General features: G+C 35.0%; 1 protein-coding gene across 2 annotated transcripts in view; it reads right to left on the bottom strand.

The window, feature by feature from the left end:
* Positions 1 to 25,900, bottom strand: part of LOC135219914 (eukaryotic peptide chain release factor GTP-binding subunit ERF3A-like) — a 69,440-nt gene that overhangs the window by 7,218 nt on the left and 36,322 nt on the right. For both annotated transcript variants that reach the window (XM_064257129.1, XM_064257130.1), the window contains exons 3-9: positions 25,273 to 25,419; positions 21,526 to 21,671; positions 18,813 to 19,010; positions 15,019 to 15,297; positions 8,387 to 8,560; positions 3,511 to 3,675; positions 1,513 to 1,606 (exon numbers count right to left, since the gene is read on the bottom strand). In XM_064257129.1, coding sequence (XP_064113199.1) covers positions 1,513 to 1,606; positions 3,511 to 3,675; positions 8,387 to 8,560; positions 15,019 to 15,297; positions 18,813 to 19,010; positions 21,526 to 21,671; positions 25,273 to 25,419 — 1,203 coding nt within the window. The remainder of the gene's footprint in view (positions 1 to 1,512; positions 1,607 to 3,510; positions 3,676 to 8,386; positions 8,561 to 15,018; positions 15,298 to 18,812; positions 19,011 to 21,525; positions 21,672 to 25,272; positions 25,420 to 25,900) is intronic.

A 25,900-nucleotide genomic window follows, 5' to 3' on the forward strand; every position in this document is an offset into this window, starting at 1 on the left:
GATTATTGCAAGTTAGGATACACTTCTGTAATGTCCTCTGATGAAATGTGGAAAATGCATGTGTAAAAACAAAAAATGTTTAACAACGTTAAAAGCCTGTCTACCCCTCTCAATCCTTCTCACAAGGCATTCCCATCCCCCTCCCAGCCTGGGAAAGACTTTCCTTGGCCACCCACCATCCCCAATAATCCATCCCTTTTCTGCATGCTCATTCCTGTAAACAGTTTTACTATCACTTCTCTCTCCCAGCATGGCATTGCCAACTGCTGCGCTTCCATCGTACCCAGCCATTTGAACCCCCTATTAAAAATTATTTTCCTGGCCTCCCCCTTTCAACACCTTTCTCAGCCCCTGTTTATGAGTATAAGCATGTTACCAACATTTCCTTAGATCTGCACAATACTGACAACTATCACAGTGGCTTTTACAGTTTTTTTTTATTTATATTTATGTATTATACATATATCTTTGGTCCCGGTGGTCCAATTGTGTCCAGTTAATGTCGAGCTTTGGGTAATACGAAATCGGTTAAGCGAGGGATTACTGTATATTATTGCATCTGCGCGTGTTAAATAAACTAAAAACAGTAGTACTTGCATTGAAAATTCATTCTTGAAAAAGCATTGTTTATATGGTTGTGTATTCAACTAATTTACTCTTAACACAACTTTGAAAATAACTTCCCTTTATGAGCTCTACAAATACATTCATCCACACTAAACAGAAATTTAGCATAGGAAAAACAACCTAAAGAACAGCTCATACAGAATGCTATTACTAAACATTAACGAGTGCATTTGATATGAAGTGCAGTCTCTATATGAGGCAGACAAACAATGCTAATGTTCAACCAAGTTAGAAAAAGGGGCCACAGCAGAGCATGATGGGTCAGTTGCCCTTGAATCAAAGAAGGCAAGCATACTAAGTTAGAAAAGCAAGTATCAAGTCATTTCAACACTCAGTATGTCTCGCTCTCTTCCCAGATTATTCCATCTTTCAAGAATCACACATATCGTGACATTGTAATAAAAATATCCTACTCAATAAACAACCTTAACACACTTGGATGAATTCTCTCTTCACAGGATATACGTAATAAAGATTCTTTACTGCGTGCCCTCAACCCATGTCTCCCAATCCTTTACTTTCTATTTCACCTATCTTTCTCCATTAATATTCACTTGTTCCTATTTTTAACTCACTGAAGACAAATCTCCATGGAAGGCTCACACAAGTCCAAAAATTGCATTCAGAGTTCTCATTGCAATGATCTGCAATAACATCCAATGACTGTTCTTGTTAATAGCTAAGAAAGTCATGCCTTTGAAAGCTTACTTAACACATGACCCTACACCCATCATTAGGCTACACTTGCAATTATTGAAGTGCACATTCTTTGTTAGCAGTGCATACTACCTTCAGGATTATAATTTAGCTACATACAGATTGAAAGAAAATCAAAGTTCATAACATACGGTATTATATAAAAATACTAAATTATTTCATGCTTACCTTCATCTCTTAAAGTAAATCGTCCAAGCTGTGGATGATCTTTGAAAGCTTCCATACAAATTACTCCTGATGTTTCAAATCTCATGATTGCAATCTATAAAGAAAAGAACCAAATGCTCTATAACAGAATATACAAAGAAAGGTAAGGCTCTGCTATGCAACAATAAAGGAAAACAATGGCACCTCAACAGACAATGTATACACATACAATATTTGTGTGGTTTTCTTATGTGTACTCATGATGGACATTATCATGATGTATGTTAAGACAGATAATGAGGCCCCAGTGGAGTGTGGTGACTCGGAAATTTTTAGTCTAAGTCAGAACTGCTGAATTTCATTAGTATTAAATGGAGCAAATGATGATGTCTCAAACTCATGGGGTGTGGAAGTGGTATGCTGAGGCAACTACACTTTCTTTAACCCTTAATGGATGGATTGATCCTTAAGAATAGTGATAACAGGTTTGGGGTGGTGGAAGGATTGATCCTATAGTTAAACAATATTGCACGCCATCAATTTGGAGAATCGGGTGTGAAAGAGGTGCCAATACTTTATACCCCATAAATTCACTTATAGCAACTCTTATACATAGTAAGATCATGAGTGCGGGCATCTCAGGACTTCAGTGGTCCTTGTGACTTGAAAGGGGAATGTTCTGCATCTCTCTCTCACATGATTATCTTTTTGTAAATTTGCTCGTAAATATACCAAGGGGTTGGTGTCGTTCTTGTCTTTTACAACAGTATGTCAGTTGTAAATGTAATTTAACAAAGAATATTGCAAAAAAAATTTTAGGAAAAAAAAAAATAAGAGTAAAAAAAGTTACTGGATCTTTGTTTTCAGTAAATTTACGTAAATATTTTTCAATAAATTTGCTAAGAATCTGTTACTGCTTTTATTTTTCATCTGTTTTGATATTGTGTGAGTAGTAATTGTAATTTTGCAAAATAAAATAAATTTATTTATTAGAAAAAACATGTACAAGTTGGTAAAATTTATGATAGTCTTGTAAAAGAGGCCCTACATGGGATTGTAAATAGTCACTTTCAACTTCTCATGGAAGGTAGGGAAATTTTTTTTTTAGAATTTTTTTCTTTCACCATGTACATTTGCATTATCTTCCTCTTTCCATTGATGGTTTTTTTTTTTATAAATTGGCCGACCTCAAAGTTTACCCGGCCTGAGGAGCTGCATATTGATATATTTACCCGTCCAGTAAGGGTTAACCAACAAACTTAGAAGTTCAGATCACATGCTCACACAATGATATAATAGCACTTATTAAAAAATTTAAGTGAGGAACTGTTGTCATACATACAATTCATTAACAGTTATTTGCATCAATGTGATTACTTATTCTGAAACATGGTACAGTACACATGCAAGAACAATTTATTAAGCAAACATCTCACAACTCCTAAGCACAAGATTGTGAAAAGAACAAAGGATAACACATTTTCACTTGTAAGTTCCTTTTCAAATGTAAATTCAACAATTTTCAACAAGGATATTGAATGAACTACCTACACTGAACACTCCTGTTAGAACATTTAACACATGCAAAAATATTTGTTTACAAAAGCAAAAACCCAAAATTACAAAAGATACCATACAGTAGTGTACATGGATTTTCATCTATTCATCTACAACACGTCCAGTAATAAAGAATACCTGTTAAGTTGAGGTGCCAGCATACCTACATATTTGATCCCTAAAATTTTCAGCCATGCACAATGAATACAATTTGTAATACAAGCTAAGCCAAGAATTTTAAAAACTTTACATCCATCAATCAAAACCGTAATCAATAAAATATTCTTCACTGCATGAATTCTTTTATAAGCTACCAACATAACCCCCAACCACTTCATGAAACATTAAATTATTTAAGCAAAATAACTATTTAAATGAAAAACAGATTTTCAAGTAAACTCTTAAAGATTCTATAAAGAATTATTGCAATACTTATATACCATTCAAATTACATGCACTAACCTGATCTTGTTTGACAAATCGCGGCCTAACCTTCGATTTTTCACCAGTCTTCTTATCTACAGTACAAATAAGTAGCTTCACCGTAACTTCTTCTGCAACAGTATGCATGTGACAAACTGCTGAATAACCCGCACAAATAATGGACTTGTGTTCTAATATAACAACCTGAAAGATAATTATGTGTGTCTGAAAATTAACAGCGTATGCCGTGCATTTGCACATATTCAACATTATAGTTTCCCTTACAGAAGAAGGGGTAATAATAATAATAATAATAATAATAATAATAATAATAATAATAAAAAAAGTCACAACCAGATTCATACTATGATCAGTGGAGTAAGCAGTTATTTGTAAAAAAAAAAATCTACACTTCATCTTTACATTATTCTACAGATAATGTCTGTAATCCCTTCTTGCCGATAACTTTCTTCCACAGAAAATTACAGGCATGAGGATTAAAATCACCTATAGTATTCTATATTGACAATAACTATCTTGATGAATTTTAGACCCAGGCCCAGGCCTGCCTGAGCTGTCACACTCTCCCAATACGTAAGTGCTGACTCATTGATGAAAGCCTCAGAAAATACTTAAAATATTAAAATTTTTAAAGTTAAACAGGTTTTGCTGAGATATTGCTGTGGAATGTGAAATAATCCTACAGCCAGACCCAACATAAGTAGGCTATCTTCAAATGACAAAGAAGAATATATCCAGTCTAACCTTGGTTTTCGTATGCATCTCTTTTCGTAAACTTTTTTTTCTACAAAATTTTATCTTGGTTACCATATGTTTCCTTGGTTTTTGCTCCAGCTGGGGCCCAGCACATGATTGGGCCCCGTATTAACTGCCCAAACAAAGCATACCATGGTCTTTCATGACCCATTCTGTTTTGTGTTCGTTGTTTTTGTGCTTTTTAATTCGAGTGCAACTGCTAAATAAGCCTTCTTGGGGCCAAAGAAAGTTCCAAGTGACAGCCCTTCTGTAAAAAAAAAAAAAAGGCAAGAAACACTACAGAAATCAAGAAAGACCTGATAACCAAGTGCTGGAGGAAGTTGCTTGCCGATCTCAATGAGAAAATGCCTACAACAAATGAATGGGCATACATGTGCCTAATTCAGGGATGAAGGACATGTTTGCAAAGTGGAATGATGTAAAAAAAATTTGTAGACAATTATTATCCCAAACAAAGAAGTTGTAATCTGTGTCTCCAACATGTTTAATAACAATGCCATGTTTAACTTTCGGCAAATTAAAAAAAAAAAAATACCAGAAACAAATGTCTGTGGACAGTTTTGTTTTGTGACAGGGGTCCAGTACTCTCAAGCTGGTCCTAGTGCCAGTAAAAATGAAGTGTTTTTCATAAAGGTAAGAGTGATTGAAAAAGAAACCCACAAAATCACTTTGTAACTTGATTACTTCAAAGTATTTACATTTAGTTTTACTCCACACTCGAGTACTTTCAGGCCCTGTCTGTGGCCCATTCTCAAGAGATGTTTGGGATGTTAGCCTGGGTCAAGGCCCAGCAGTCTTCTGGAACTTCTTCTCGTTGAGCTGTCATTTATGTGATGGCTGTTCTGGATATCAGAGTGACAAGAGGGGATTAGCAACTCTCAAGAAAACCAGAACAGCCATCACATAAATGACAGCTCAACGAGAAGAAGTTCCAGAAGACTGCTGGGCCTTGACCCAGGCTAACATCCCAAACATCTCTTGAGAATGGGCCACAGACAGGGCCTGAAAGTACTCGAGTGTGGAGTAAAACTAAATGTAAATACTTAGAAGTAAACAAGTTACAAAGTGATTTTGTGGGTTTCTTTTTCAATCTTCAGAAGAAAACTGAAAGAAGTTTTTGTTTGGTAAGAGTGATGTTAAATCTTCAATTCTTAATTTCAATAGTCTTTATATTTATTTCTCATCATTTTCTGTACATAAAACTGTTTATTACCTATAAAATGCATTTAAAACAGAATATTTTTGGGGGTCTGGAATGTTTAATTGTATTTACATTATTCCTTATGGGAAGTATTGTTTTTGGTTTTCGTGGGTGGGAGCTTCTGGAACGGATTATGTACAAAACCCGGGGCTTCAACTGTTGTACTTGGGCGTTAGTGTGCTGTTTCCTGTTCTTTACATGACAAACGTAATGGGTATCCTTGGAATTAAAGAAAATGGTTTATTAATAACCTACGGACATATACCTCGGGATCAGTAATTAAATCTAAGGTTCTGATTTATTTATTAGGAGCGGAGCCAGTGGGCCAGTATACACTAATCTGGCAGAGACCAACTATGTATAAGAAAACTCTTTGTAAATGGTTAGTCTGTCATATGGAGCCCTGGCAGGGACCCATGAGTCTGTAACTCCTTTGAGGATTCAAAGGGTTATTTGAAGTAGTACACTACTAAAAAGCTGAAAAAGACTAAATTGGACCCGAGAACAGACTTCTAAAATAGTCAGTTCAATTATATTGTTCCTAGGTTCATGAAGTTTGAAGTCTACAAAGCTTCACTTTTGCTCACAATTTTACCATGATACGACTACAAAATTACCATACAAAATTCATGACATTAATTGGTTATTTTACTTTTACCAAAAAGTTTAGGGTTTTTTTTTTCAATTTATTTATTAATTTTTTTTTTTTACACAGAAAGTGGAGACTAAACACAAAAGGAAGTTACAAAGTTTAGGCATATCCATTCCTGTTTCTAACAATTTTATAAATTGTTTTCAATTTGACCAAGAGGGTCTTATCAAAAAAGGAAGAATTTCCTCTTTCTTTAGGATTGAACTTCTGCCTCCCATATTGTAAACTCAATTTCCAGCAATTTTTCTTACCATCAGAAATTTTGTTCAAGTAAATACAGAAATTTCCCTAATGTCATAACGCAGAGTACTTGAGGTCTCGGTTATCAGCCTTAGCCGATCAAGCATATAACCACCTTACAACTAGATGGGCTCCCAACTTCAAAAAGGAGGATTTATGTATTTGAAGGAATTGGCTAAAGACAGATATAACAGGGAACTGCACTTTTAGAAAAGCAGGACAATATTCGTAAAATGCACTCAATTCTCAATGACTCTAAGATTCCACATATTGGGAACACCTAATTTACAAAAACGTTATTAAAACAGAAGACTGATTTAATAGGTTCCTCAGCGTGCTCAAATGTGACATCATAGATGAAAACTATAGAATTTAAGAAAGAAATAAATAAAAATTATTGCTGGCTATCTATATTCAGACATTTGGAACAAGTGTAATCGCTCTCTGAAATAGATGAAAAAGTTACATGGAACAATCACTCATGGTATCAAGCATGGAAATTCTTGGGAGGGAAGTTTAGGTATAAACCATTTGTAATTTTCTTTTTCTGTGCTTCTTTTCTCCTGTCTTCTTTCTCCAGAGATACTTCAGTAAAAAGTTCATACATGAAGAGGAATGATTATAATAGCCAAGTAAAGTAAGACCCATTTACTTTTTATTTCATTAACAGGAAAATTAGTTCTATACGAATGCAATGTTTATGTTTTAAGCTTCCCAGGAAGGAAGGAAGGAAGAGGAGGAGGAAGGAAGGCGGCGGCTAATTGACGATAAAACTTGATAATCCAAGAAAAAAATTCTGCGTTTAAACTCGGTCATCCTCCTGCTGACACTACTTCATAGCTACCATAAGAGAGGTATTAACCATTTCAAAAATTATTTTTTCATAAACTATAGAATTCTCTTTATCCACTAACATAAAGCCATCAATTAGACTTGACTGCTTTTTTAATTATATTTTGATAAGGAACAACTATTCAGATCAAAAATTACACCACAACCAGTTTTCTATAAATTAAGTAAATCTGGGATAGACAAGCTGAAAGACTCAGGAACTTAGTAAAGTTAACAGCGCTATCTGAAGTAGATGTTGAAAAAATGTTTAAAAGCTTCAAGAATAAAATGGCGTCAAAAAGAAGAAAATTAATGTCAGCTTAAGATGCATGAAAAGGAAGCAAAGGAAAACACATAGAAAAGAAAGTGGTTGAGTGGATACTATGGTTAAGATATGCAGATTAACTTGATAACTGTGTAAGGTGATAAAGTTCTACCTCTTCTAAGGTTTCTAATTTCACCACAACAGTTTAATTCACAAAAAATTTCATACCCTTTCTGAACTGTTAAGTACAAAGGCAGAAAATTTTTTATGCCTGAGGTCAATGTGGTGGTTGACGCAGAAGCATTAAAGAAGCAAAACTTTCATCACTTAACACACACAACAGCATTAACAGCTTGATGGAATAGAGATTCTTAAGACTACTAAATAGGCGTGTCCAAGCTGGAGGTAAAGCAAACATTTGTGTTGTGGATAAGGCCTCCACTATACAGAAAGGCATGCACTTACAAAGAAAATGGAGACTGAACAGGAGTTCCTAAAAGATACTAAGATATATGACAGAAGTGCAAAACTGAGATGATCATAAAAACAGCAAACTGATGCTTAGATATTAGTTGTCCAGAGCCTGAAAATAGATCTTGATGATACCCTATGGGCAATATGTGATGAAAATAGCTGAGCAACTTGGCAGACAATTGGCAAATATCATAATCACAGGAAAACTAGAAAATCATCAAGTATCTACATAAAGACCTAGACTAGATAGAAATTCAGGCCCTAGAATACAAAAAATGCTATACGAGTGAAGAAACTGTCTAATGCAATAAAGAAAATTAAGACAGTTTATGGCAAAACTCATTACATCATTGCTGTTAAGATGTCACTAATTCAAATAATTTACATTGCATTCTTAAGTACGTATTTCTACAGCTGATGTCAATATGGATTCATTCTAGTATTTTATAATAAATCTTAGTACATTAAATCATACCTGAGCATCAAATATCCTTCCAGTTTTACAGGGGTTGTTTGGATCACAGATAACAAATCCGGGTGCAACATCTGCTTCTTCTACACCACGGAGCTTAACCTTAACATTTTCACCACATCTAACAGCATTTGCTTCATCATCATTTCTCCACAATGTATCAACTGTTACAGGAGTCTGAAAAACAAATGAACATGATAATTAACTACACTTATTATTTTTATTATTACTGTAAACCATGAAGTCACACTTTTACTTTCATACAGCTCACCCAGGGATTTTATTTGTATGCGAGGTACAGAGTATGAGTTTCAAATTGGACAGCTAGACGTGCAGATACAAGCAAAAATACAAAATAGATGTATACAGTTAAGTGTCGTCTTAACAGGTGTAACTTGTGACAAACTGCGTTTGCAACAGAAGCTCAAATTAAAATTTTAAAAAATCGTACAAACGTTTTGTAAAATTATGATGCAATGGAAAGTGGTTGAGATCACACTCAAATATAGTAATAGTAAGTACTTTCCAATACTATAATGATACCAGAAGATAAACTGGTTTAATTTTAGGGCCCTTTTACCTCTGGCTTCCATCAAAGCATAATTATGAAAAGGGAATGTAGGGCAAGTTACAAAACAATGAGATGAAATGGGAAATTTACGAGCAAAATGGAATACATCAACAGTGATACAATATTTTCCTGCATACTGTGAATACATGCGTATGATACCCACTTAGAACTATATACAATATCTTCCTGTGTAATGCAAATACATAAATATGATACCCAGCTGCAAATATAAATATACACAAGTGCATACAGTACACATGCACCCGCACGTTCATTCCTTCCCTACAGTTGAGGGAGGGGAAGTTATAAATGTCGCCAACATCTAAGACAAAACTCACGAAGAATGTCATTAAAATGAAAAATTTCACTGTGGATATGAACATTATATGTGAGATGAAGTATCAGTAAATCTACTATTTAAAAATAATAATAATAATAATAATAATCTATATATAAAAAAAAAAGCTACAGGGTCATGTCTACACTGATGAAATGCATTATGTCAACAAACAAACACACACACACACACACAGGCACACAAGTAAAGCTTCCAATGATATAATAAAGTGATATAAAAAAAAACCATCTACCCTTAGTGGACGGACATGCTCACACAAGTAGCAATAACAGGTTTTGGGTGGATGATGGAGTGACTCATGGTATGTAACAATATTATGCGCCATCGATTTGGGAGAATCGAGTGGGAAAGAGATGCCATTACTTCTATAGCCCATAATTTCACTAATGGCAACTTTTGGACTGGCTAAAATGAGAGACTGGGGCAGCTGAGAGCTTAGTTGTGGTCTTGACTCAAGGAAGGATGTACTGCTTCTCTGTCTCACATGATGTCTTTTTATAAATTTGCTCATAAATATACCAAGGGGTTGCACTGTTGGCTGTGGTTCTTCCTGGTTTGTTCTGATCTTTTATGATGGTATGTCAGTTATAGATGTAGTTTTGCAAATTAAAGTGCAAAGAAATATTAGAAAAAACATGGATAAATCCCACTATGTTACTGCATCTTTGTTCTCGGTAAATTTACATAAATATTTTACAACAAATATGTTCAGAATTTGTTACTGGATTTATTTCTTATGTGTTTCGATCTTGTATGAGCTGTAATTATAATTTTACAAAGAAATTTATTTATTAGAAAAAACATGTATAACCTGTAAAAGAGGACCCACAATGGGTTATAAATAGTCATTTTCAACTTCTCATGAAAGGTAGGGAAAATTTTTTGGATTTTTTTTTCTTACAGCATGTGCATTTGATTTGTTCCTCTTTCCATTGAGAATCTTTCTAAAATTGACCAACTTCAAAATTTTCCCAGTCTAGGTTGCTGCATATAAATTTTTTATACTGGCTCCTAGGGGGTTAATTCCAATAAAACAGAAAATTATTAACCATACTTTTTATATATATGACTTACCAAGCAATTTCATATAGCTGCAAGCTTACTACCATGGCAGTCAAAAATTCAAATTTAGTGGTTGCACCACCATCTCCAGTGTAGGTGAACAGGACCTGCCCACTTTCAGGAATGAAAGGTACAAAACTGCAGAGCACTACAATTAGTTTTCTGCTGGCTCCCAAGTAACATCAGTGGTTTTTTGGCAGTCGCTTTGTCACATTTTGGATATTTCCAAACTTATGGTGACATATTCAATAAATTTTATTGTGGTTTTTGATTAATTAGCAATTGGATCAGAAGTCATTATGTCATATTCTAGCTCATCTAGTATTAGGTACACAGTTGACCCCAACTATTCGCAGACTCGCCTATTTGCGGATTTTTCTATGGACCGTATATACCAATCACTCATGGAAAATTTGCCTATTCGCAGTAGTTTTCACTGGGAAATATTCACAAATTACTGTATTTTCAAATTTTTGTGGCTAAATGAACTTTATGTGGTAAAACAATTAAAAAACAGGTATAAGCATTTTTAGTGTTATTTTGCTTTAACTCTCATAATAGGCAGTTCTAAGCATTTTTTGTGGGGTTTTAAATATTTTCAGATTTTAGCTATTTGCTAGGGAGTCTAGTACCCATCCCACGCAAACACCAGGGTCTACTGTACTTTGTTGAGGGGATGTAAGATAAGGTTAACAAAACTTTCTCACGACTTGCATACCAAATGCAATAAGTGTAAGGGGTAGGAATATCTGAAAGATCTAACATATCCTGAATGTAAAACTTTAAAGTCTCATCTTGATACGGTTACTAGAGATAGGAAAAGAAAGGCAGCTCTTAGAGGTGAAAGTAGGGTTTCTGTAGAGGCTTCTCTGAAGTAGCAGAAGAGGTAGCCATTTCTTCTTAACCTCATTATCATATCTCCAAATAGAGGTTTCTCTTAAAGTAGCAGAAGAGGTAACTATTTCTTCTCAACCTCCTACCATGTCTCCAATCCTTAGCCCTCCTACTCCATTACCTCTAGACTCCAATTCCAGGACCACATGCTTCTAATCCCAACACAGTAGCCAGTCTTGAGTGAAAATATGTTAAGAAATTTTAATTCCTTGCCAAGGCAGTAATGGAATTAGGTCATTCTTTCAGGTCTTTCATAAGGAGATCATCTCTCAGTGCAAGTGCTAGTGCTTTGCCCAGTAATAGAACAGTGCTTTCTGAGGAAGTGGCAGTTCGTCCCACAGGTGCTCCTAGACGAAGGTCCTTGTCTCTCGCCCTCGCAACGGGGAGAAGACATACCAGAGTTCCAAGGGAGGCCAATGGGGTTTGCCCATGAGCAGTTGCCCCTTCAGTCAAGCCTGGTGAGCGAAACCAAACGTCAACAGAGTGACACTGGAAAGGCATCGGTGGGGATTCTCTGAAACCTCCGTGCGGCTTTCGACATTCCTTCTCCTCTGGGCTTGTGAGTTTGGAAGAGGTCTAGACCTGTCAGCGAGACAGAGCCGATCAGACGCACCCTCCACTTCAATGGGGAACACTATATTCACTTCTTACCTTTTAAGAGCTCGCTTTTGAGCTACATCCATTATCTTCAAATTTGCATATATAAATTTGTAGTTTCTGTGGAGTAAGAAGGTGATGAGGATGCAACAACTACTAGTACCGCTAATACTCTAACTGCTCGTTAGCACAAACGCTATTAAAGCTTATAAAGTAAGCGTATCTAGTTATATGCTTTTCTGATTTCCTAAAGTAGGAAATTAGAGTTTAATATTTCCTCAATAAAGTTGTAACCTTTATTATATGTAATAATGAATAAATATTAATAATTCCCTTTATTGCAAACTAGGTGAGTGTCTACTGATAATTTCGGTAGTTTCACTTAGTATTTTCTTCGAAATTTCGAAGCGAAATTCATTAAAAAGTTAATAAAAGCGTATGCCGAACCAAAGACCCAGTACTTCCCTGCAAAAGACAGCCCAGAAGATCGATGGCGATGAAACATGAAAATCAAATCAGGAGGAACCGTAAACGTACGTTTACATTCCAAACGACAGAGAAAATCTGGTTCTAGAAGGTATGGTTCCTATTCCTGCCACCCAGCGGCGGGGCGGTAGATCACCTGACCTACCTACCTGTAGCGTGTGCTGCGAAATTCGAATTTCTATCGGGGACGACGGAGTCTATAGCTAAGTATATATCTGACAGGGAAGTTGAATGTATGAAAACTCTTCCTTAACTCCCATCAACGACCAGTTGTTAGAATGTATGGGTTTCCTTAAGAAGAAACCTGCAGTTTATCAGTCTAATGACAGTTATTTGCCACCGATTTTGTCTGAAGAGGAGGAAGCAGCCCCTTCTTGCTGAAGTTCTCCCTGCCAAACTTTTCACATTTTCTTGTGCCTGTTACTCCAGTTTTGCTGGCATCTACTTTCCTTATGAGGAAGAAGGGCCACGAAAATGTCAAACTCCCCAAGTTGGTTCTGTCCTCCTCCTTGAAGGTGTTGTGAGAGGTGGAGGAGAGGCTTTCTAACAAGATGGAACAAGGGAAAGTCATGTTTGCATTTCTGCCATCAAAACTTCTAAAGTACAGGTTCTATGCCACCAGGGAAACTCCTTCCCTGGGAGATTCGGCCTCCTCCAGGGGAGACTTCTCCGGTCTGGTGGATGCTTCAAGATGATCAGCTTTCTCATCGGCCAAGGTTTATTTCTCTCCCCTTAAAACTGGACCATCTTGTTGGGAACTTGTTTAAGGTCCTTGAGATATTTAGTTTTCTTGATTGGACTGTGGGGGTACTGGTGAGAAAAATAGAAGACTGTCCTGATCTAGCAGAGGACTATCTTCAGACTGGCTAGGACTTTTGTCCTCAAGGTGGTGAGGGACGGTTCTGGCAAACTTGTTTCCCTCTTCTTGATGGGTATCTTAAAGAAGTGGGAATTATGGTGCTCTTATGAGTCAATAGGGGTGACTGACACAGAAATCGGCACTTATCCTCGCCCATGGATAAATCTACTTCATCCACAAACCCCGATGGGAGGTGCTATCTGATCTTCAGAAAAAATCCTATTCTGACCTGTTGACACAATCGACCAGACGTCCTAAAGAGCCACTTCCTTATATGTCCAAGACCTCTCTTTTGCAGTCTCAGCCCTTTCGAGGAGGTAGAACTTGGCCGCAGTCTAGACTGAGGACTAACCTCCAGGCCCCTCTAGATTGATCAAGAAAGCGCCAACCAAACCAGCCCCTAAGAAGTGATTCTCTTGTCCCTCGCATCCCAGTGGGTGCCAAGCTGCTCCTGTTCTGGGAGGAATAGAACTGAAGACAAGCAGAACTCTAGGTAGTCTAGATTTTGAAGGAAGGATATTCAATTCCACTCAGAGAGAAGCTACCACTATCCTATTCTCCAATAGCATTAACTGCATACTCGCCAGGGTCTGAGAAGTATTCTGCCCTTCCCTAAGAGGTAGCAGCTCCTTTACACAAAGAAGCGACAGAGGAAATCTTAGACCACAACTCAGAAGCTTTTTATGAGAAGTTTAAAATAACTATTTACAACCCCCTTGTGGGGCTTCTTTCACAAGACAATTGTAAATTTTACTAACTTATATAAGTTTGTTCTAATAATTTTATTTTATTTTGTGAAATTATAATGACAGCTCACACAATATCAAAACATAAGAAATAAAATCATTAACAAATTCTTAGCATATTTGTTGAAAAATATTTATGTATATTTACCAAGAATGAAGATTCAGTAACTTTTTTATTTGTATGTACATGTTTTTTCTAATACTTCTTTGCAAAATCACATTTACAACTGACATACACCATCATAAAAGACTATAACAAAATCCAACAGCACCCTTGGTATATTTGTGCAAATTTACAAAAAGACATCATGTGAGACAGAGACAGAACATTCTCCCTTGAAATCAGAAGCAGAACTGAAGTCCTGAGATGCTAGATTCGTGGCTTTAGCCAGTGTAAAAATTGTCATTAGTGAATTTATGGGCTATAGAAGTTTTGGCACCTTTTTTCCCTCCGATTCTTTCCAAATCGACGGCGCTTAATATTGCTTCTCTACAGGATCAATCCATCCACCATCCCAAACCTGTTATTACTACTCCAGAGAAGCTATCCGTCCATCAAGGGTTAAGCAAGTCCTCTTAAGATTCATTCTGTAGATAAGAGGATGCCTCACTGATGAACTCTACTTAGCTCATCTTCTATCCAAATTTCCTACTTCATCTATTGAGACTATAACTACTTTTACCAAATAATCATCTCATAAGGAAGAGTCTACAAGGTTGAATATGCATATCAGTGCAATATTTTACAATTTTAAATCTTTGCTTCTTTTCTATACTCAAATGACTTGTAAATGTCATAGACATGAAGAGCAATTTTCTTATATTTATTTGTTCATCTCTGAATGGACTCAATCTCTTCTTTTGATTGCCTTTCCTTCCATTTTGCCTGTGTTTTTCTCTCATAACTACTTACTGGCTTATTCCCTATCTCATTTTGGAAATGACCATTCATGTACAAACAGAGAGAGAGAGAGAGAGAGAGAGAGAGAGAGAGAGAGAGAGAGAGAGAGAGAGAGAGAGAGAGAGAGAGAGAGAGAGAGAGAGAGAGAAATTTTTTCTTACCTTATTAGGCATTACCAAGATGCTGTCCCCCTTTTTACAACCTCCACTTTCCACCTTGCCTATTACAATGGTTCCTCTGTCATTGTAGCGATCAACAACTGGCATCATGAAAGGTCCAGTAATATTTCTATTTAAGGGTGGTAACTGATTGATATATGGAATAAAAGCAGGACCCTTAAACCATGGACATAATGAGTCTTCTATGGGCTCTCTTAGGTTTGCGCCTGTTAGGCCTGAGCAGGGCATAAACATTATATCTTTACTGGGATTGAAGCCAACCTGTAGGTAGTGATAAAAAACAATAAATTATTAATATGCTGCAAGAATTACAAATAACATAATAAAACTGAGCTCTCTGCAATATCATTAGGACCAGCACCATAAAAAACTTTCATATCACATGGAGCTTTGCATGGTATTGTTTTTTTTTTTTTTTTTTTTTTTTTCTTTTTAACAATTTTAATTTCATAAACCAGGGCCATAAATAAAATATACTTGGCTTCCCAATATCAGCCAGTCAAGAGAAATGCTAATATTACCAGTTACATTTCAGATACTGAAAGTTAATAACTGTAATAAACACTATGCTGTAACAGACTCATCATCAGGATATTTAAATACAATACTAATATCTATTCACTGGCATAATTATAATTAGCATATGATTCAAATGCTTTTGTTGAAATATTCAATAATATGATCCCAAATTTTCCGTGTAACTTGACTAGGATCATTCAAATTTCATAAAATCATTCTCAGTTGGAAGTTTTAAAAATATATTCATGAAAAAATCAATGTTAACTACCATTAACAACAACAACAACAACAACAACAACAAATAGCCTTAAATTTCATAGAGGAAAAACAACCTTAAGGCCCTACTAAAAGCCACAGTGGAGTAATACTATACTCCATTACTTCAATAATAAATTGACCAACACACACACACACAAAATTTAAGGTTCTACTAACCCTTAAACGCCGAGCCGGTATTTCCGAAAGTGTCTCCTGTATGCCGGCGGCGTTCGCGAGTGAGCGCCGAAGCGGAAAAGTTTTTTAAAAAAATCACAGCAAGCTTAAATCGAAATATTGTGCTAGAGACTTCCCGTTTGTTGCAAAATGAAGGTATAAATGATTGAATATTACTAGACTGTAAGTGTTGTAGCTTGCAATTGCAGTTTTCGACCATTTCGATCGAGTTAAAGTTGACTGAGGGTAGAATTTTTTCTATTTATCGTTATTTATATGAAAATATTTCAAAACTGATAAAAGCTACAACCATGGGTTGTTATTGTTGTATTCTACATGAAATTGCGCACATTTTCATATATAAAACTTTAAGTAATGGCTAATTTAAAATGGTGCAAACATTACGACAGTCTGACAAAAAAATTTCTGATTTTTTCGGAAGAGTTACTGCGCGGACGTAAGGAAAAAGTTTGTCATAAATTCACCATAAATCAAAATATTGTGCTAGAGACTGCCAATTTGTTGCAAAAAAAAAAGGTAAATGGTTGAATATTACTAGAATGTAATAGTATAGCTTACAATTGCATTTTTTGACCATTTTGGTTGAGTCAAAGTTAACCGAAGGTTGAAATTTTGGCACATCGTTATTTATATGAAAATATTTCAAAACTGATAAAAGCTACAACCATGGGTTGTTTTCATTTGTGTTCTACATGAAACTGCGCACATTTTCATATATAAAACTTAATGTAACGGCTAATTTAAAATAAAACTTTATGTAACGGCTAATTTAAAATAAAACTTTATGTAACGGCTAATTTAAAGTGGTGCAAACATTACGACAATCAGATAAAAAAAAAAAAAAAAAAAAAAAAAAAAAAAAAAAAAACAAAAAAAAAAAAAAAAAAAAAAAACAAAAAAACAAAAAAAAAAAAAAAAAAAAAAAAAAAACAAAAAAAAGGTCAATTTTTTTTCAGAAGCGGTTACCGTGCCAGACATTTTTCAAGGAAAATGTTTTTTTTCTTTTTTTATATAAATTCACCATAAACCAAAATATTGTGCTAGAGACTTCCAATTTGTTGCAAAATAAAGGTAAATGATTGAATATTACTAGAATGTAAGAGTTTTAGCTTACAATTGCGTTTTTCGACCATTTCGGTTGAGTCAAATTTGAACAAAGGTAGATATTTTGGCACTTATCGTTACTTATATAAAAATATTTCTATATAAAAATATTTCAAAACTCATAAAAGCTATAACCTAAGCTGTTTTTGGTTGAATTCTACATGAAATTGCACACATTTTCATACATAAAACTTTATGTAACAGCTAATATAAAACGGTGCAAACATTATGACAATCGGATGAAAAAATGTCTGAATTTTTCGGCTATTACCGCGCGGACATAGGAAAAGGCTTTTTTTCTAAAATTCACCATAAATCAAAATATTGTGCTAGAGACTTCCAATTTGTTGCAAAATGAAGGTAAATGATTGAGTATTACTAGAATGTAAGAGTTTTAGCTTACAATTGCAGTTTTTGACCATTTCGGTCAAATCAAAGTTGACCGAAGGTTGAAATTTTGGCACTTATCGTTATTTATATGAAAATATTTCAAAACTGATAAAAGCTACAACCCTGGATTGTTTTTTTTGTATTCTACATGAAATTGCGCACAATTCCATATATAAAACTTTATGTAACATCTAATATAAAACTGTGCAAACATTGCCACGATCGGACAAAAAAATTTATTTTTTCGAAGAGTTACTGCGGACATAAGGAAAAAAAAGTTTTTTTTTCATAAATTCACCATAAATTGAAATATGTATTGTGCTAGAGACTTCCAATTTGTTGTAAAATGAAGGTAAATGATTGAATATTACTAGAATATAAGTTTTAGCTTACAATAGCGTTTTTCAACCATTTCGGTAGAGTCAAAGTTGACTGAAGGTTGAAATTTTGGCACTATCGTTATTTATATGAAAATATTTCAAAACTGATAAAAGCTATAACCATGATTTTTTTTTGTATTCTACATGAAATTGTGCACATTTTCATATATAAAACTATGTAACGGCTAATATAAAATGGTGCAAAAATTATGTCAGTGACAAAATAATTTCCGAGATGTGTCGCTGATGCTTTTTAGTGTGAGAAGAAAGAAATTCGCGTTTGCGCGCCTGGGTAACAATTGTAAACAAAACAGCAGCTTGATCCGTGAACTCCCAGCATCCCTCAAGGTGCATGAGTCAAAAGTTTTTGCCTAGTAGGCCTATAACTATTTTTCTGCGAATTTAAATTTAAATTTTTTTTTTTTTTTTTTTTTTTTTTTTTGCGTTGACATTTTGTACGTCAATTCAGTACCCAACAGACAATTTTCGTTGATGTTTAATACGTCCAATCGGCGTTTAAGGGTTAAAAGCCTGATATCTGTTAGTGTAATACATGCAGTCCCCAGTTATCAGTAGGGTTCCGTTCCCGAGGGGGTGCCGATAAGCGAAAACCACCATAAACTGAAACTTGAAGATTTATGGCGTCATAATGGAACTGACAGCTGGTTATCGGCGCCGTAAGTGCCATTACGGCACCTGCCACAAGGTGCTTTATGGCGCCGATAACCAACTTGCGCCGTTAAGACGCCATAATTCACAGATTTTATGGCGCTAGATGAGCCCCATAAAACTAGATAGCAGATAACCGGGAACTGCCTGTAGTGCACTCCATATAGGTATTTACTTCAATAACAAAATTGTCAAATACCACAGTCCACTTAAATCATACAACTAATATAGATACAACTACAAATCACCAGAAAAACATACCTTCTTTAAATAGGGTACCAATTTATCCTTACATTCATTATATCTAATTTCCGACCATTGCACTGTTGAGTCATCCATTTTATTTATCAAAACAATGAGGTGTTTGACTCCTGCAGTCTTTGCTAACATAGCGTGTTCTCTGGTCTGGCCACCTCTCTCAAATCCAGTTTCAAATTCACCTTTTCTTGCAGATATTACCTGAAATAAAAATACTGGTTTAAACACAATCCACCCTTCTTCCCAAAATCAAGGAATCTGATCCTATTACACAAATTCTCTTCACCTAAAGTGTGCATTTATATCATGGTTACAATTAATTTCATTTAGTTTATGTAGGCATACATTGATGTCAGTACTTAATATCTTGGCTGAATTTATGACTCCCACTCAATATAGAATCAAATTTTCAGGGTAAAATACCATTTACTATTTGGTTTTTAATTATCTAGTATCATGGATACAAAAACATGTGGCTTTAACAATAAAAGTTTATAAAACATTTCACACAATCCCGTTAATCATAAATACCCTTAATCTATGCAAAATGGATGCAAGCAGAAACTTTGAAATAATGGGCGTTCCACACAATGGATTTACAGCCCAAGAAAGATTACGAGGGATGAAACCATAAAGAGGATTAGGATATATGTTCTAAATCCCTCAAACACGAAACCCAATCAACATCAAATCACAACATCAAAACTACATTTGCAAATTGAAACAAAACTGTCCACCTTTCCTCTTACTGTAACAACACTAACAAAACGAGAACAACAGAAACATGAAACACAGTTCACCCTTCTTTACACTCTGCCACTCTCCTGCTGGCACAGGGCTTCAGAGCAGCAAGTTTAATTTCTAAAAATATTATATTGATAATCTCCAGCCATTGTTAACTGCAATGGCCATGAATGCAACTGGTTTTTTCCCATGGGAAGCCTGTTTAACGACAATTTCATCTATTATTAAGGAATGTAAAATTATTTTACCTTTTTAAAGTGCAGCATCAGCTTTAGTGTTCAATATTGAAGATGAATAATTTATAAAACCTGTTTTCCCTCCACCTGCTAGCACCATTTTGCAATTTTTCTTGAATAAAATAAGCAATAAAAATGCAAAAGCACTCAATTTTTCAACAAAATTCCTCCTCTTGCTGTACAGTTGAGTTAACTCGCATAACTTCAGGCCCTTGTCAGATGAATTAAAAATGAGCATGTAACCTTGCCATAAACCCTCTGGCAATAAAGCAGAGTACAGCAAGGTGTACTGCCTTATTTTTGAAATGGCTCCTCCTATAAAAATTTTCCCTTTTACAGGATTATATCCTTTTCATCTTTTTATTTTCTGGAGCCTCGTGCATCACTGAATTTACTCAAGAAGTGCCTCTATATGCATAATTTAAACTCCTTTTAAATGTCAAGTATTTTTTTATTTGAATTTACTATGTAAATGAATTAAAAACCATAATACCATGATCCTAAAAATGAAACATTTAACAAGGGTATTATAAACTAATAGAAAATACATATGATATGCTTGAAACTAAATCAGAATCCACTCACAACTCAACAAACTAATCAAGATTCTATATAAACAGGTTACTAACCTCAGGATAGTGTATACAGTCACAAACTATTTTGAGAATTTACATTAGAACTATACTAAATTTTGTTTATCCTTCATGATGGAAGCGATTCTTTTAAAACGTTATACATAATCTTCAAATGTATGAATACTTTCTCAATTATATTTATATACTATATATACTATTGTACAGATTTCTTAAAATACCAAACATTTAATTGAAAACCCTCTACAATTAAGCCTAAGCTAGCCTACCAAAGTTCTATTAAATCTGGAAAGACAAAGAGCTGCAGTATGTTAAGTTCTCAAATATGAAAAGTTTCTCATGTCCAACTGGGCACATTTGTCATGAAAACAATTTTGTTTAAACACTTTGACAGCCTTTAATATCATGCAATCATTAGTTCCACTGTATTGCAAGGCAAATTTTCAACAGACTCCCATTTTGTCTATTTCCATGTAATACTGTATATCTGAATTCATATTGCTTTTTACTTGTGCATTAACACTTTAGGAATGTTTTTTTTTTCTGTGTAAAATAAAACAATCCCAAATCCCACTGCACAGAACCCCTTCCAACTCTGCCGTTCCTCCATTAAAATGGATTATACAGAGTAATCAGATCTTTTGGTCCACAAGCAGTGCCATCTCTTAGTTGGTCTCTCTCCTTTGTTCACTGACACAACTGACAGGTCTGGGATTTTGCAGGCTAAAAAATAAGTATCAAGCAATAGTCTTGTACTGATTTTCTGAACATTTTCACTCCCTGTTTTCAAGTTTCTATACATTCTTCAATTAATTAAAAATATTAATAGCTACACCACTGGAATTTTGGATGCATCATCCATCACAAATTCCAATTTTGATTATATCATTAATAAGATTACAATATGTCACAAACTATAAGAACAATGATTTACAATTTGCAACTGTCTGCCATGACTTTACTTGTTAAATGAAGAGTACTGAATCCCTAAATTTTTATATTAACATTATACTAACACTTTGGCTTATCTTCAATTTATGTAATAAACATTATAAAAATGCTAGTTAACTTTCTGAAAAAGTAAAGTTTACATAATTCAGTGTTCTTAACACTTTGTGACCCCAAAAACTAAATATTACTTACCAAAACAGCCAAGTCTGCTTGGCAAGCACCACCAATCATATTTGGAACAAAACTCTTGTGACCTGGCGCATCTAAAATGGTGAAGTGTTTTTGTTCAGTCTCAAAATATGCTCTGCCAACCTCAACTGTTTTGCCCTTATCGCGTTCTGGAGGTTCAAGTAAAAACAAAAGAGTAAAAAACCAAAACCCATATCCTGTGATTAGGTTTACCTTTTATTAACACAATTTTTAATGTTATAAATTAATGTATTTATCATGAAGACAGATGACAGATTATCTGAAAACGTATGTAACATAAGAACAAAACTCTCCCTAAAAATTTGCATAGACATCTGTGTTATATTAATAAACTTTAAAATAAATTCAGTGGATATACACACACATTCTTCTCTGGAAACTACCATACTTCAAAAGAGAACTGAAAAGATATGAGCAACTTTCACCACTAGTACGCTTTCAAATAATACACAGTATTTCCCGAATATTTTCAGAATATCTATAACAGGCCAGTGTATGGTAAAAAATCCTTTCATGCTAGGTTTTAGGATAACCCAGAAAACTTGTAGATTTGAAGATAGCTTTTCGGATATTTTTGAATATATGATAACTTCATGAATAGTTCAGAATTTCTTTAATGAAATAAAATATAAAATACAACAAATATACAGAAAATAAGATTGCATATTACAGATTGCAGGCCTGCCATTTTAAATAGATTGATTGTATGGTGATACAATAAAATGGATCAAAGTAAACAAAGGTGTATAAAGATAGTTTCCAGCAAAGAGGCATCAAATGCCCCAGTCAAATTCCTCCCATTACTGCATCTACCACTCCTTTGCGTTTTTTTTCTTAATCCCGTTTCCCAGCTTTCATAATGGACAAAATTCCTGTTTCAGAGCGTACTGGTCAAGACTAGGTGAAAATGGCCACCAAACCAGTCACGTGACCCAAGAGGAGTCAGACAATGCCCTGAATAGGAAAGAGCAACCACACGTTGGCATGGAGCCAAGGAGGACACATCACTTGAGGACTGGAATCGCTTTTAACCTTGTGAAGCAGGACCCTTCCCCAAACCCCCAAAAAACCGAGCCTAGGACGATACTGTTACGAAGAGCTAACTAAGTCATCCTTGCTTTCTGCTAAGAGAGCCTATCATAAGTCAAGCAGGTACATGTCAGATAGGGGGGATTTTCCCCCATTCTATTTTCTTGTCTTCCCAACTTGAAGTTTTCCTTTCTTGTGCATTTCATATGGCTGGCATTTCAGTGATTTAATATCCCTTTGCTGAATACATGAAATCTAAAGCCTCCTTCAGCCTTAAAATTTGTTCAGTTCATTTGATAGGCCTGCATGTTAATTTTAATAATCAACAAATCCCTCTCTGGATTTCAGAAGTTTTAACATGACTACAGCTGACCCAAGCCTATTCACGGCTCTGGATTCGCCGACTCACCTATTTGTGGAAAATTCGCTGTATTTTTAATAGAGAAATACTGACTAATTACTATTTTCATATCTTTGTGACTAAATGAATTTTTTATGATAAAACTAATAAAATTCTCTGGTATAAGCATTTTTATTTTTTTTTACTATTAAAATAGGCAGTTATAAGCATTTTTTAGAAGGGTTCCAAGTGCTCACGGATTTTAGCTATTCGTGGGTTGTGGTATACATCCCCCACGAATACCGAGGATCGACTGTACTGTGTCCATACTCCCACTCCAAGTTTGCTGAATAAGCTCCATCTGCTGTGGATTCTAATCCATGTTAACTCTGTTGCCAATGTGGGACATCTTTAATTCAATTGAATGAGATTATTTCCTCTTTATAACTAGCTGTATTCATGTTTCCCCATGTAATTCATTGGTGATTAATTATGAGCCTGTTTGAAAATTAACTGTACAAAGTTCCCGCTCATTGGCAGAATCAGATAATGGTGTTTCAGTTCTACAATACTTGGCTAATGTCATTGACCAGGTTTTTGGTGCTGGTATGTGATTCATCAGCATCAGTAGGCGGTTTATCAGCGTTGGTAAGTGATTTTCGGCATTGGTAAGTGGTTTATCAGCACCAATTGGTTCTTATGGCGTTGTGAAACATTAATTACCATAATTAGTGTGATGTTCCGGTTGTCATTGACTTTGTTATTGGCGCTCTGCCGGAATGGAACCCCGTTACCAGGGACTGCCTGTATTTAATTCTCAATATGCTGTGTAAATAAAACCCTAGAACTGTATCACCAGGGTCTCACTGGTGACCTTTCACTCCATTTCCCCCTTCCATTTACAGTAGCCAAGTAATAAGGCTAACCAAGTGTTGCTGCCCAGGCTATTAACTTGTAACAACTCTTAAAAAATATTCTAAGTTTAAGATGTCATAAAAATAGGCCTCCTGTCTCTTACCCATACACCGCCATACAACATATACAGGAAGTCCCCGGTTATGGGAAGCCTCGGTTAATGGCGATCCTGTTTTATGGGGCTTGTCTAGCGCCATAAAATCAGCGTTTTATGGAGCCATAATGTGCCGAGTTCTGGTTATATTACAAAAACTGGAATGGCATCTACTGCAGTCGTATGGGGGTCAGTCAAGGTGGAGGCTAAGAAGTGTGAACATGGGAACCCTGAAATGCCAGGACACATGCGCTGGCATCATGCGACTTCTTAAATCTGATGGAGGAATCCCATAATAAATCACAAAATACAGACACCCAAAAAGCAGGAAAGGAATCACAGCCTTAGTGGGGAGGAAGAAAGAAAAAAAAAATATCTACTCTCCAAGGCAGTTGAGGAAAGACTAAATGTGTCATGTGTTCGAGTGTGGTCACTGACCAGCTTCCACCTCATTTATGCTTTAGGTGCCACATACTCCTTGTACATATATAGTATATTCTTTAATTGCTTTTAAAAAGTTTCCAGCGTGCCAAAAAAAATTTATCCTAATGTTGAGACCAAAGGTTTGTTCCGCATAAGAACAATCCAGTAATTAGTGAATACTTAGTGTTGCTCTATCTACGAAAAATAGTGAATGTGATATTTCTAGAGATATGGTCCACAGAAAAATTTGCAAAATGGTAAAGTCCCTGCATACAAAATGTTCCAAAAAAATTTGTGACAAAGTGAAACATGAAAAGGTGTGAAAAAGTGAAGCACATAAAAGTGGTGTAGTACTGTAGTCTGTATAAAGTATGTAAAGCTCAGAAAGCAATCAGAAACTACTACAAATATGACAAGGTTATATTTTAACGTTCCTAATAGTTTAAATAAATTCTCTAATATTAAATGTAATTATTGACTGGCAGAACTTAACTTAATAACTGAACATGATAATAACATATTCAAAACAGATCAAGCCTGAAGTTAGAATCTAGAATAATTCATATCAAGAGTAATGAGACAAGTTATTTTAACTAATCTTGGAATTACTAGTTACTTTTGCAATATAGATATTTGTTGAATAGCACACGAGATCCAAACATTACTGAACGTCTAGTTTTGGACAAAAAAGTGAAGAAGTTTCGTTAATACCTCAATCATTTTCAATTGCCCAAGTATATTTCTTAAAAGGCTGCCATTTAATAGATAAATTCTAAGCTACATATAAAGACAAAAACTTCAAATCAGTCCTGTCAGAGGTAAATAAAGGACAGTGGTGTGGTTTGTTACTTAATAATAAAAATCCTCCAAAGGCCTCTAAAGACTTAAATAATAAACTAAATTCAATAAAACTAAGCCTATAACCAACCTTCCAAATTGGTATCTAATGCCCAAGATAGATACCATGTTTCTCTGTTCTTTTCTTTGGCCTCCCTCTCATATTTTTCTAGAGTACGTTTGTCCACCATTCCAGTTAGGTACATAATTTGACCACCAATTGTAGACTTTCCAGCATCTGAAAGCATCAAAATATATAACATTAAAAATACATTATTATAAAAAAATATTTTTGTATATACTTATCAAGTAATTACATAGCTGTTGGTTTCCACTCGTACAGCAGCTTAAATTAAAATAGATCGTTCGTGTAGGTGACCAGTGCCAGACCCTAATGGTAGGCAATACCAGGAACAATTTTGAAGATAAGCTCATTCTGTTTATGCCAATGTCCATCAGAGGGAAGGGTGGGCTCCAAATCTTTAATTATTTGGCAAGTATATACAAAATACAAAACTTTATTCTATAATAAAACTGTCATTTTTATATTAGTAACTTGCCAAGTACGTAATTACATAGCTGAATCCCACATTGACAGGAGGTGGGATACATGGACATATTCTACAGCAAAACATGAAGTTATATAATGAATTTGAAATATAAAAGTTGCTAGCATTAACTAAAATGCTTGTTGTTTCCTTATCAGTTAAGAGAGCCTA

The sequence above is a fragment of the Macrobrachium nipponense genome, chromosome 1, assembly GCF_015104395.2.
Source record: "Macrobrachium nipponense isolate FS-2020 chromosome 1, ASM1510439v2, whole genome shotgun sequence".
Taxonomy (NCBI): domain Eukaryota; kingdom Metazoa; phylum Arthropoda; class Malacostraca; order Decapoda; family Palaemonidae; genus Macrobrachium; species Macrobrachium nipponense.